The sequence below is a fragment of the Sus scrofa genome, chromosome 1, assembly GCF_054392235.1.
Source record: "Sus scrofa isolate SSC_HxYL_T2T_F1_AM1 chromosome 1, Sscrofa_HxYL_maternal_Yorkshire_Landrace_v2.0, whole genome shotgun sequence".
Lineage (NCBI taxonomy): Eukaryota > Metazoa > Chordata > Mammalia > Artiodactyla > Suidae > Sus > Sus scrofa.
The window spans coordinates 264,822,299-264,834,765 of NC_139383.1; the positions used below are offsets into that span (position 1 = coordinate 264,822,299).

The 12,467-nt window shown below is 43.5% G+C and overlaps 1 protein-coding gene across 27 annotated transcripts in view; it reads right to left on the reverse strand.

The window, feature by feature from the left end:
• The window catches only part of WDR31 (WD repeat domain 31), a 32,698-nt gene extending 21,917 nt beyond the window's left edge, over window positions 1-10,781 (reverse strand). For 8 of the 27 annotated variants that reach the window (XR_014825545.1, XR_014825541.1, XR_014825544.1 and 5 more), the window contains exons 1-4: window positions 10,694-10,781; window positions 3,589-3,732; window positions 2,885-3,017; window positions 1,065-1,139 (exon numbers count right to left, since the gene is read on the reverse strand). Coding sequence is in view for 16 of the 27 variants with exons in the window: in XM_084992698.1 (XP_084848824.1) it covers window positions 1,065-1,139; window positions 2,885-3,017; window positions 3,589-3,704 (324 nt within the window). In the remaining 11 variants the exon portion in view is untranslated. Of the gene's footprint in view, window positions 1-1,064; window positions 1,140-2,884; window positions 3,018-3,588; window positions 3,733-7,106; window positions 7,203-10,689 lie in introns of all 27 variants that reach the window. The other 19 variants (XR_014825553.1, XM_084992690.1, XM_084992731.1 and 16 more) reach the window with 7 other exon arrangements.
• Between the last annotated feature and the right edge of the window lie 1,686 nt (window positions 10,782-12,467).

The window sequence follows — 12,467 nt, forward strand, 5'->3', positions numbered from 1 at the left end:
TGTGCTTATTTGACTGGGCTTTCAAATGGGAAACAGACCTGGGATAAGTGCAACAGCCTGGTGTGCTCTCTCAGTCTGGTTCAAAAAGCACTGTTAGGAGTTCTTGTCGTGGCACAGCGGAAACGAATCTGACTAGGAACCATGAGGTTTCGGGTTCGATACCTGGCCTCGCTCAGTGGGTAAAGGATCTGGTGTTGCCATGAGCTGTGGTGTAGGCCTGCGTTGCTGTGGCTGTGGTGTAGGCCAGCAGCTACAGCTCCAATTAGACCCCTAGCCCGGAGATTTCCATATGCTGCGGGTGCAGCCCTAAAGAGCAAAAAAAAACAAAACCCAAAAAAGCACTGTTAGATAAGTATATTCTCTGCTATATGACTGTTGCTGTGCCTACATTTTTTTTTTCTTGGTCACGCCCATGGCATGTAGAAGTTCCCGGGCCAGGGGTCAAACCCCCACCACAGCAGTAACCCAAGCCACAGCAGTGACAACACCAGATCCTTAACCCGCTAGGCCATCAGGGAACTCCATGATGCCTACTTTCATTATGAGGGAGTTTGCGTCTGAATTTTTGGTTCACTGAGGTGGACTTCAGAGAAGGGAGTTATATAATTGACATTTTCTATCATTTTTGCTGGAAGCTCACTCTACTCTGTAAGGCTAACAAATTAATTTTTATTTAACTGTTGCTGGCTTTAGAAAAAATTTCCCCAACTAGACTAAAAGGTTCCTGCTCATGGAGAGTTTGTCATTTTCCTACCCTAGTAAACATGCATAACTCGGTTAAGCTGGAATAGGTCAGGATGAGTTATTCTCAGCTGCACTCTACCACCTACTATAGGAAGGGCTTAATAATAAAAGAAAAAGTGTGTCTACTACACCTGTAACAATAGCTAAGTGAATGGTCTGCTCTGCTTTTCCTGGAGTGGGGCTTCCCTCCCACCATCAAAAGAAGCCCCTGCATCTTTCCTGAACGCGGACTATTGAGTCACTCTTACTACCTAGAGCCATTAGATACTCCTTTATTCAGTTCCAAATTCTCTCCATGATAACAAGCATATGAGAGTTACCTTGGTGATTTCACGGTCATGTCCTTTGAACCTTTTCACCACATGTCCAGTTCTCCAGTTATAGGCCACAACTGTCTGCAGAGAGTCGTCGGAATATTTTATGTTGTTAAACTGAAATAAGCCTCTACCTCATTCTCTACCGAATTTCTCCCTCTCTCTCCAGGTTTTACTGCTGTGTCACTCCTCCTGTCCCCCTACTTTGAGCCCTTCTGTCTCTTCTGGAGACACTGGGCCGCTCCTCTGAGCCTTCCTGATGGGTTTGGGATAACACTCCCCAAGGGGAACTGATTTAGGTTGAGGTTCTGGTGGTAGTGGCTCAAGGAGAATGCACATGGGATTAGATCTTCTTCTCTGACTGTATCGTATTTTTCTTTTTTAAAAATTTGCCACCTTAATCATTTTTAGAGGTATTCACATTGTTGTGAAACAGATCATACTTTTTTTTAACTTTCAAAAATTCTCATCCATAATCCCATCTGCCAGAGAGAATCACTGTTAAAATTTTCTTTCTTCCAGGTACATACTTTAGTATTTTGTTGTATTCCTCCCCCTGAACAGGATTTCAGAAGCATTCTCTGGCCTAGTCTCTGTTACTCATTGCTCGAGGAAGGAGCCCGTTAGTACTTGACCTAGTTAAAGCCCAGTTTCTTAATCTGCAAAAGAGAGAGGATAATCCTTGTCCTATATACCCCTCACAAATGGGGCTCAAATACATAGGGTATCATATGTCTAAGATGATATAGATGTTAAGACAAAATGCTGCCAGTTAAATTATAATATCAAATTTGGGGGAGTTCCCATCGTGGCTCAGCAGAAATGAATCTGACTAGCATCCATGAGGATGGAGGTTCGATCCCTGGCCTTGCTCAGTGGGTTAAGGATCTGGTGTTGCTGTGGCTGTGGTGCAGGCCGGCAGCTACAGCTCCAATTCAACCCCTAGCCTGGGAACCTCCGTATGTCATGGGTGCGGCCCTAAAAAGACCAAAAAAAAAAAGATATCATAATTTTTAGATGCATCCTATTTTCAGAGGTGTTAAAATGCAGAAACATGTGCATCTTAGAATCAGTAAAATAGAGCATGAAAGTGGAATCTGAAGATTCTAAATGGCTATAGAAAATTACAGGCATTATTTATTACAAAAGAATCAACACTTTTGCTAGCAAGGGCCATGCTCTGAGTGCTATGATAGAGCCAAATTAAAGGGAGAGAAAGCAAGCAGATCCAAAGTGACAAGGGGAGGAATCACGGTGCAAACCAACATAGCATTCTGACAAAAGAGGGGCATAAGAGAGGCTAGAAGTTTCCTTTTGCTAATAACTCCTTTGTCTGCCTGTAGGTGTAAAAATGGATAGGCTGGGATGATACTTGTCATTTATAAAAAGCTTGTGGGTGGCCTGGCAGAGTGCCAAGGATCTTATCACTGGATCTGTCCCGTGCAATTGGCATTATTGTCCCCATTTAATAGATAAGGTGATTGACGCTCAAGAAAATTAGAAGACTTGCCCAAAGTTAACAGGTAGTGGCAGAGCAGGAATTGAAACCCAGTCTTTCTAGCTCTGAAGCCCATGGTTTTCCACTGCTCAATAATGCTGCCAGAAATTCAAAACCAGGACTTCCTTTCCAAATATCCTCCCTTCACTGCACCTCGGCAGCACTGCAAACTGCACCTTACTTTATTATTATTATTATTATTATTATTATTATTTTTGGCCACGCCTATGGCATACACAAGTTCCCCAGCCAGGGAGCAAACCTGAGCCACAGCATCAACAACCCCAGATCCTTAACTGCTAGGCCACCAGGGAACTCCAAACCCCACCTTATCTTTTCCTCCGGAGACACAGAGGTCTGAGTTCAGAGCAGCAACAACAGAGACGGCATCCACGTGAGCTGGGCTATACTGTTGAAAAGCTTTAGTTTGCATTCTCTCTTCTATAAATCCATCGGGGCTGCTAAAGAGAGGATGGAAAGTGAGGGGCCCAATGGTAGAGGGTGCACAGCCGAGCAAGGGGAAAGAAGCACATGGGCCACAGTAGCAATTCAGGCCAGGCTGAGGGGAAAGATAGGAAAGGAGTAGAGAAAGATGTGCTGACATCACCAGAAATGGTTTTACGAATGCTGCAAATGCTCAGAATGAGTGAATGACTGGGAGCTGATAACGGAAGAAGCCAGGACTCTTTGCTCACTCTAGAGATGGAGGGCCCCTCTCTACGTGGCTGCAGACACTAGCTACTAAGCTGCTTCTCATCCAGAAGGAAACAGACCAAACTGACTGTTCAGGGAAGGTAATCAGTGGTGGCTCTAGGCCTTCTTTTTCTTTCTTTTATGTATTTATTTTTTGGCCCAGAAGTGCTTGAGGTGGAATCTCAGTTCCCAGACCAGGGACTGAACCTGGGCTGCAGTGGTAAAAGCACCAAATCCTAACCATGCGACCAGCAGGGAACTCCAGGCCTGCTCTTTATCTGGCGGAGAACCATAATGAGGGCTGATAAAACCAGGGATCCCGAGGTAAGACTGCTGTACCTGTATCTGTAAGTGCTGTGTTTGAGTTTGCTCTGTAGTTTCCCCATCGCTGAATAGAACCTGCACAAAACCTTCTGGGGCGAAGCTTGTTTCAGATGGCACCTGAGTAGCAGCATTCCTTGTGGCTGCTGGAAGTTGTTTTCCCTGTATAGTAAAAAGAATACACACTGCTTATCTTGTTAGGCACAATAACGATTGGTAGTGTGGTTATGTAAAAATAAATCCTTGTTGGGAGTTCCCACTGTGGCACAGCAGAAACGAATCCAAATAGAATCAATAAAATAGAGGGTGAAAATGGAATCTGAAGATTCTAAATGGCTATAGAAAATTACAGGCATTATTTATTACAAAAGAATCAACATGAGGTTGAGGGTTCAGTCCCTGGCCTCCCTCAGTGGGTTAAGGATCTGGTGCTGCCGTGAGCTGTGGTGTAGGTAGCAGAAGCAGCTCAGACCCTGAGTTGCTGTGGCTGTGGCTGTGGCTGGCAGCTGTAGCTCCTATTCCACCCCTAGCCTGGGAACCTCCATATGCCATTGATGCAGCCCTAAAAAGAAAAAAGAAAAAAAAAATCCTTGTTTTGAGTAAGACTAACTGGACACATTTGCTTTTCCTCCTTTCTCTGCCTCTCTCTTTAACAGCCTGGGGAATGCATGCACCAATATGGCATTAGCAGATAAAACAAAACCAATTTGAAAAATATTAAGATCTTCTCTAGCGAGTCAAACATTGAGTTACTGTATGATTCAGCAGTATGCTACTGCTAGGCATATAGCCAAATGAACTGAAGACAGGTGTCCAAATCAAAATTTATACATGAATGTTGCTGGCAGTACTGTTCACAATAGCCAAAAGGTGAAAACAACCCAAAAGTCCATCAATGGATATAGGAATAAACAAAATGTGGTATATGTTTACAATGGAATATCATTCAGCCATAATAAGAAATGAAGTACTGCCATATACTATAACACGACGGACCCTGAAAACACCATACAAAAGAAACCAGTCACGAAAGGCCACATATTTTATGAATCCATTTGTATGAAATATCCACACTCAGCAATCTATAGAGACAGCAGATCAGTGGTTGCCAAGGGATGGAGGAAAGAAGAATGGTTACTTAATAGTTGCCTTTGGGGTGATGAAAATGTTCTGGAATTAGATAGTGGTAATAGCTGCATAACACTGTCTATTTCATAATAATAATAGTAATAAATTTACTATGTATATTCTGCTATAATAAATTCTGAGTGTGTTTTTGAAAATAATAAATAATTTTCACCAGTGAGGCTTCTTGAAAAAGAGCCTTAGTTATTTTAAAAGAGTATAACCTTCCCAGCTTGCGGATTGCTATTAAATAATTTCATTTTGACACTTCACTAAATCAGTGTGCCAAGGCCATGAGGTTATTCTGTAGGAAAGAATGAGACATGGGAGATCTCGAAGTGTGATCTCAGGACTTCTGGGGGTTCCTGAGACCTTTTTGGGGACCTGTGGGGTCCTACTTTTTCCAACAATGTCTCTGTGTGAGGCCTGATTTTCTTCTTATACTGCAACCTGACCAACACACTGCAATAGATTGAATATGGAAGCAGATGTGAGAATCCAATTGTCTTCTGTTTAAGCCAAACAGTAAAGAGATTTGCAAAAATGTAAAACCAATACCACTCTTGGAGTTCCCTGGTGGCACAGTGGGTTAAGGATCTGGTGGTGTAACTGCTGAGGCTCTGGTCGCTGCTATGGTACAGGTTATGTTTACCTCTAAAAACCACAGTTTTCTTTTTTCTTTCTTTTTTTTTTTTTTTTTTTTTTTTTTTTTGTCTTTTTGCCATTTCTTGGGCCACTGCCACAGCATATGGAGGTTCCTAGGCTAGGGGTCTAATCGGAGCTGTAGCTGCCAGCCTACACCGCAGCCACAGCAACACAGGATCCAAGTTGCATCTGTGACCTACACCACAGCTCACAGCAACGCCAGATCCTTAACCCACTGAGCAAGGCCAGGGGTCGAACCTGCAACCTCATGGTTCCTAGTCGGATTCGTTAACCACTGATCCACGATGGGAACTCCTCCAAAAAACCAGTTTTCTAGGAGAATTTCAGACTGCATTTTGAGAAGCTGCCAGAAGTGACCTCCTGACAAGCATAGGTAACCGGTACAGAAGCAGCCACAGTGGAAAGAACACTGTGAGTGGCATCAAAAGCCCTGGGCTCATTTCAGTGTGGTTGAACTCCTTTATTCTCAGCTTCCCCATCTACAAATAAGGACACCAGAATAAACACATTTTAGCAGATGATCTGCTCCATAAAAGGAAGGACTCTCATAGTCTTTGTCCCTCAAGTAGCCTGTACAATGTGACAAACACATTTGTTGTGAAATAGCGAACCTAAGGCCTCCTCTAGTTCAGATGCTGTAAGATTCTCACGCACAGTGTAGACACATAAGACAAGGGATCCTGGGGGAAGAGAACCAGAAATAACCTCCTTGACATAAGACAAGGCACTTTAGGCCTAAGCCATTCTTTGCTCTAAGCCTGGCCATGACGATTGCTCTTAACCAGGCCAGGGAAACGATAAATCAGTTGTGAAGACTCCCAGTTTGCTTTTGAAGGAAAAGGTGAGCCTGTGGTACTTTTTTTTTTTTTTTTTTTTTTTTTTGTCTTTTTGCTATTTCTTGGGCCGCTCCCGTGGCAATATGGAGGTTCCTAGGCTAGGGGTCGAATCGGAGCTGTAGCCACTGGCCTACGCCAGAGCCACAGCAACGCGGGATCCGAGCCGCCGTCTGTGACCTACACCACAGCTCATGGCAACACTGGATCCCTAACCCACTGAGCAAAGCCAGGGATCTAACCCGCAACCTCATGGTTTCTAGTCGGATTCGTTAACCACTGAGCCATGACGGGAACCCTTGCGCCAATACAATAGATTTTTAAAAATAAATTAAAAAAAAAAAACAACACTTTCCCCAATTTTGCTGTTTGGAGGGACACTGGTGTTCTTGCTTGCTGCAAGTAATAACTCCTCCCTTCTTTTTTGGGGGGTATACCCTCTGCATGTGGAAGTTCCCCAGGTCAGGTGTCGAACTTGAGCTATAGCAGTACTAGTGCCACAGCAGTGACAATGTGGAGTCCTTAACCCCAGGAAACTCTCTGGTTGTGTCTTTTGGCTAGACACCCACCAAAGGTAAGGCAAATCCAGTTTATCAGGTAACACAAGCATGCCCACAGGAAAAATTCCAGGAGAGTTTTCAAAAAGCTTAAGCTGTTTTATTGTTTGCAGACAGAGAGAGGTTGCAGGGCTTCCTATCTGCCAACCTAACCCATTTTTCAACACTGTCATCAAACTAAGAACAGATGCCATACATAGATCCAGGTCACTGGAAACTACAGATGCTATAAATGGATTGGCTCTGCTTAAAACTGATTGGATTCTTAGCTGGTATCTTCAGAGAGCCATACTTCCCATCTTGAAGTATAGTCATGGGACATTCTAAGGAAAATAAAATCTTTAGAATTACTCACCCCTAAACCAGTAGGATCTTCTTGGTGAGCTGCCGTATTCAATACTTTGTAATGTTTATCTTTTGGAAAATAGTTCAGGCAGCCACTTCCTAATCTCTGTAATTAGTGAAAAGACACTTAAATTAATCTCTTCTTTAATCGTATGTATGCCATTGATAGGAGAGTTATAAGGTAAATAAGAGATTGTTAAGTGCAGTTTTCCCTCACAAAAAAAAGTATTTTGCAAAAATGTACACTTCCAATAATTAGGGAAACTACATTGTAAGGTCAATTATACAAATATTGACCTTTAAAATATAAAAAAATTAAAAATTAAAAAATAAAATATATAAAATAGGATACATTTAAACTTATCATCAAATATTTTTATTTTACTCATAGTACTTTTTTCTTTTTTTTCCTTTTTTGGCTGCATTTGTGGCATACAGATGTTCCTGGGATGTCAGAGAGATGAGCTGTATCATTAACGCACTAAGCCACAGTGGGAACTTCTACTCCTAGGACTTCTGTTCATCAAAAATCTTCAGAGCTTACTGTTTTCGTGAGAAAGGCAATTTCTCCTGCTTAAAATAATACTTTAATAGACTTTGTGATGAAAGAGCTTTTCAAAATTATCACATACAAGCTCTTTATTTAAAGATCTGGAGAATGTGGGCAGAAACATTATTTGCCTAAAATTCTAACCAGGTAGAGCTCTTGACTTTTAGTCCAGACTTTCCACTACAAACATCTACAAAGAAGAAACAAAGTTTTACTGCATTTTAACAACTCTATTTTAAGAACTCAAAAAAATTTGAATTATCCGTGACAGCATGGCTTATTTTAAGAATTAAGAGCAGCACAAAATAGTCAGAATAATATTTAATTAAGTGCATTAGCCTTGAAAATAGGCCTAGGTCTAAACTACAGTTCTACTGCAGCCTAGGACAAGCTGTTGAACTTTTTTAAGTCTCACTTTCCTATGCATAAAATGGGATAATAACTCTATCATTAGACTTCTGTGAAGATTCAAAACAGCACTTAAAATGTCCAAGGACTTTGTAGTTAACTTATTTAATTATTCCACAAGCCCCTGAGATAGATGCTGTTACTATCCTCATTTTGTAGATGAGAAAATTCATGCACAGAGATGTAACTTGCCCAAGTTTACAAGTAAGTTGTAAATACGTACCCTAGCTGAAACCTGAATCCAGGCATTCAGACTCTTAAGAGGCTTTGCTCTCCATCCATGTACTATACTGCATCTCTGAAAAAACTAGTGCATTTTTTGGTTGGTTGGGTTCTGTTTTCTGGGTTTTTGGGGGTTTTTTTTTGGCCATATCCAAAGCACGTGGAAATTCCCAGACCCATGCCACAGCACCAGCCCACACTACTGCAATGACAATGCTGGATCCTTAACCTGCTGCACCACAAGAGAACTCCAAAAATTAGGGCATTTAAAGCTCTTGGGGAGTTCCCACCATGGCTCAGTAGTTAACGAACCTGACTAGTATCCACGTTCGATCCCTGGCCTCTTTCAGTGTAGGTCACAGACGTGGCTCTGATTTGGCATTGCTGTGGCTATGGCTGTGGCCGGCAGCTACAGCCTTGATTCAGTCCCTAGCCTGGGAACTTCCATATGCCGCGGGTGCGGCCCTAAAAAGACCTAAGACAGATAGATAAATAAATAAATACATAAATAAATAAAGCAAGCAAGCTCTTGGTTCAGCCTAGCAAACTATTAGTAACAAATGACAACTACTAGCATGATTACTAGATTAACAGTGATAGAAGTGCTGAAAGCAGCAATTTCGCCTTTACAAATTCTACTCTTAATACACATATATTAAACTTGCATTACAAATATACACAGAGAACATGCACAAGTGGATATGAGTCTGGAGGATATTAAACTGAAGCCAGTGTCTCCTGACCAGTGAATGTTCATACTAAGGCTAAGAATTCATGATGTTAGATATTATACAGCAAGGCAATTTAAAACCTTGAGAACAAATTACATGTACTTGGATAATATCCAGCTTGTAATTTACTGAGTAGACTAAGAAATGAAAATGCTCTGTAGTTTACACTGTGAACATGCACTATACTTGAGAGGTGGGGCAGTGTCCTGTTGACTTTTGTATTTGCACTTTACGCACAGTCTGGGAGAACAGACGCAAGGCAAACATCTTTTGAATGAATGAATGGCATACTGAGGTGGAAAAGTCTGCTTGACAAGAAGCTTTTTAAAAAGAATGTATAGGGAGTTCCCTTCATGACTCAGAGGTTAACAAACCTGACTAGGATCCTTGAGATTGTGGGTTTGATCCCTGGCCTCGCTCAGTGGGTTAAGGATCTGGCAGTGCCATGAGCTGTGGTATAGGTCACAGACTTGGCTCAGATCCTGCATTGCTATTGCTGTGGCTGTGGCGTAGGCTGGCAGCTATAGCTCCGATTCGACCCCTAGCCTGGAAACTTCCACCTGCCATGAGTGTGGCCCTAAAAACCAAAAAAAAAAAAAAAAAAAAAGTGTATATAGGTATAACTGGGTCACTTTGCTGCACAGCAGAAATTGACAGAACATTATAAATTGTAAATCAACTGTAATAAAAAAAATTTTTTTAAAAGAAGCATTTTAAGGACCCAACATGAGAATCCTTTAAATCTGCTCAACAATAAATCCTTTAGAGAGCAGTTACCCTGCCCTGTCCCAGATCTCAGGCCTGGGAAGGCTGGCAAGGACTTGGAAAATCCAGCAACTTCATATGGCTCACAATGTCCTTGTCGGTTCCAGATGGAATCAGGCCTAAATCTGAATCCTAGGACCCATTTCTGTCACAATCTGTTTTCCAAAGGCCTTGAGATACCCAGTGGTTACTCTAACTCAAAGAAATCTCTTTTAACTCTCCAGTACAACATTCCTTAATATACTCCAGAATATATCCACCTATCCACGTGTTATTTTTCATGAAGAAACTGGGACTCAAGAGAGCTGTAAGGTGCTAAAACACACAGGAGCAAAACCGGGGGTACCATACGGTATTCCCCTGGTCTTCTGGCCCACTGTTCATGTAAATGATGATTTCACATCTCTTTCCTGTTCCCCAAATCTCCCTGTACACACATTTAAACTACATTCTAGGACACCAAAGAACCTAAACCAAACAAGTAGAAGCACGTGGGAAATGCTCTGATTTGACCTTCTAATGTACAGATGTGGGAAACTAAGGCCGAGAGGATACCAAACAGGGTCTTGCCCAAAGCCATTCAGGGAATCAATACTAGCTCCGAACTCCCAAGGTTGCCCCAAGTTTTGGGGACAACCTGTGCGCAGTTCTTCCTCTCTGGCATCTCAGATCCCAAATGCCCCTAATCCTTTCCACGCGTATGGCCGAAGCTGATCTTTAATAGGAGAGAGGGGGTGGGAAGGAAGAGGGTGGCGGCATTCGTCCATGACCAGAACGTAGCGCCCCCCAACCCAAAGCCGGCCTGAGGTACTCCCAACCCTCTTTGGCCAGGTGGGCGGTTTCGGCTCAAAGAGCGCTGCGGCTCCCACTCCCCCGCCCTCCAGCTGCCCCCTTTCCTCCCGCCCTAGGCTCCTTACCCACCGGCGGGTCGGCGGGGCCAGGAGCTGAGGCCAACCGAGGACGCCGAGGCGGAGGGCGTCCGCAGCCTCTACGCTCCACAGCCTCCCACGCCTCCCTTAGCAACGCGGGGCGCGTCTCTAGGGCTGGAGTCCCCGAGAAAACCCTCCGGGTGCCCTCTCCCACCGCCGAACTCAGTTCCCCTAGCTTCCGGTCTCCCAAAGGTTGAGCTGGGCGCAACAATATGCTTTCCCTACTGCAACAGTGCATGGACGAGGGCCCAGAGACTAGGACCGATGTGTCCACGCTGCCAGAGAATCTATGTACTGCAAAGAAAGCTATCACTGTAATAGCTACGGAGAAATCACTTAATAAATACCATCTTGTAAATTGAGATAGAGATGTTGCTTTATTTCTTTGACGTTTTCCCTGATTCCACCCAGGTAGAGATTCTCCTTTGTACACTTGCCCAGGTCTCCCAATCCTCTCTTCCTTTCATTTTTTTCTTTCATCAAATCTTACAGCCCAGGACTATAGCAAAGAGACCCCTCAGTACCCTCTTGAGATCCAATGAGAAGACAAATCCAGAAACTAACAGCAGCTACAAGACAACGTTTTTGTAGTTGCAATTGAATTGCTTCCAGAGTCTATTCATCTCTGTATTCATAGCAGAGAGCACAGGGTTGCTAGGGGCTTGAATGAATGAATGAATGAATGGCAAGGACCCTAGCCAACATTTCTTTTGCACCCTAGTGGGTGCTTTCTGCAGTGCTGATCTCCCAGCAGAACAAAGACTTGAGTTTCTGAATGTTAGGTGCCTGTGGGAACAGAGGTTGGAGTGGTGAGGGAAATTTACCTTCAAAGAATGTCACGGCTGGTCATAGCGTCTGTCATCCAACCCAGAGGGGAATCCCCTCCACAGCATCCTCATTCAGGGTTCCTTTAGCCCCTGCTGATGTTCCCTCAAGTGATGATGCATTCATTACTTTATTAGTCAGTGGCCTGTTGTTAGGAAACTTCCTCCTGACAGGGGCTGGGATCTACCCTCATGCCACTTGCGACATAGATTTTAGCTCAGAGCTGCTGAAGACTCTCCCTAGACACTTAATCTCTCTTCCTCATAACAGCCTGGCAACTTTCAACCAGGAGAGACTGACTGCTTTGCCCTGGGGGACTGGGCTAGGCTCAGCAAAGCTGCAGAGATGACTTAGCAGATCCCTGCCCATAAGATGCTCTAGCTCTGAGGATACAGCCCCCTGAAAGATGCTCTAGGCTTAAGACACCTGAGAATCCTCAACTGAATCTCTAGCTGGGTTTCTCTGAAGATCTTCATATCCACCTGCTTCCTGCCCACCTCCACCTGCCTTTCTAAAGACACATCATCCTTGACCTGACTCACACTGGAAACATCATCTTCTCCCCAAACCTGTTCTGCCTCTTTTCTCTCTGAGTATTTTCTCTCTGGGCACCAGTATTCATCAATCACCCACGCCAAGGATCTAGGAGTCACTTGTAACTTCACCCTTTCCTCCTTGTTCAAGAAACAATCCCTAAGACTTCTCAGTCCTGACTCCTAAATATCTTGAAAATGAAAATCTCTCTGCTTCTCTCTACCCCCTATCTTGGTTCAGGCTAACATCTGCCCAGGATATGATATATTAAAAACGTCCACAAAGGAGTTCCCGTGTGGTACAGTGGGTTAAGGATCTGGCATTGTCACCGCAGGTTCGACTAAGGCCATTGCTGTGGCGCAGGTTCAATCCCTGGCCCAGGAACTTCCACATGACAAAGGCATGGG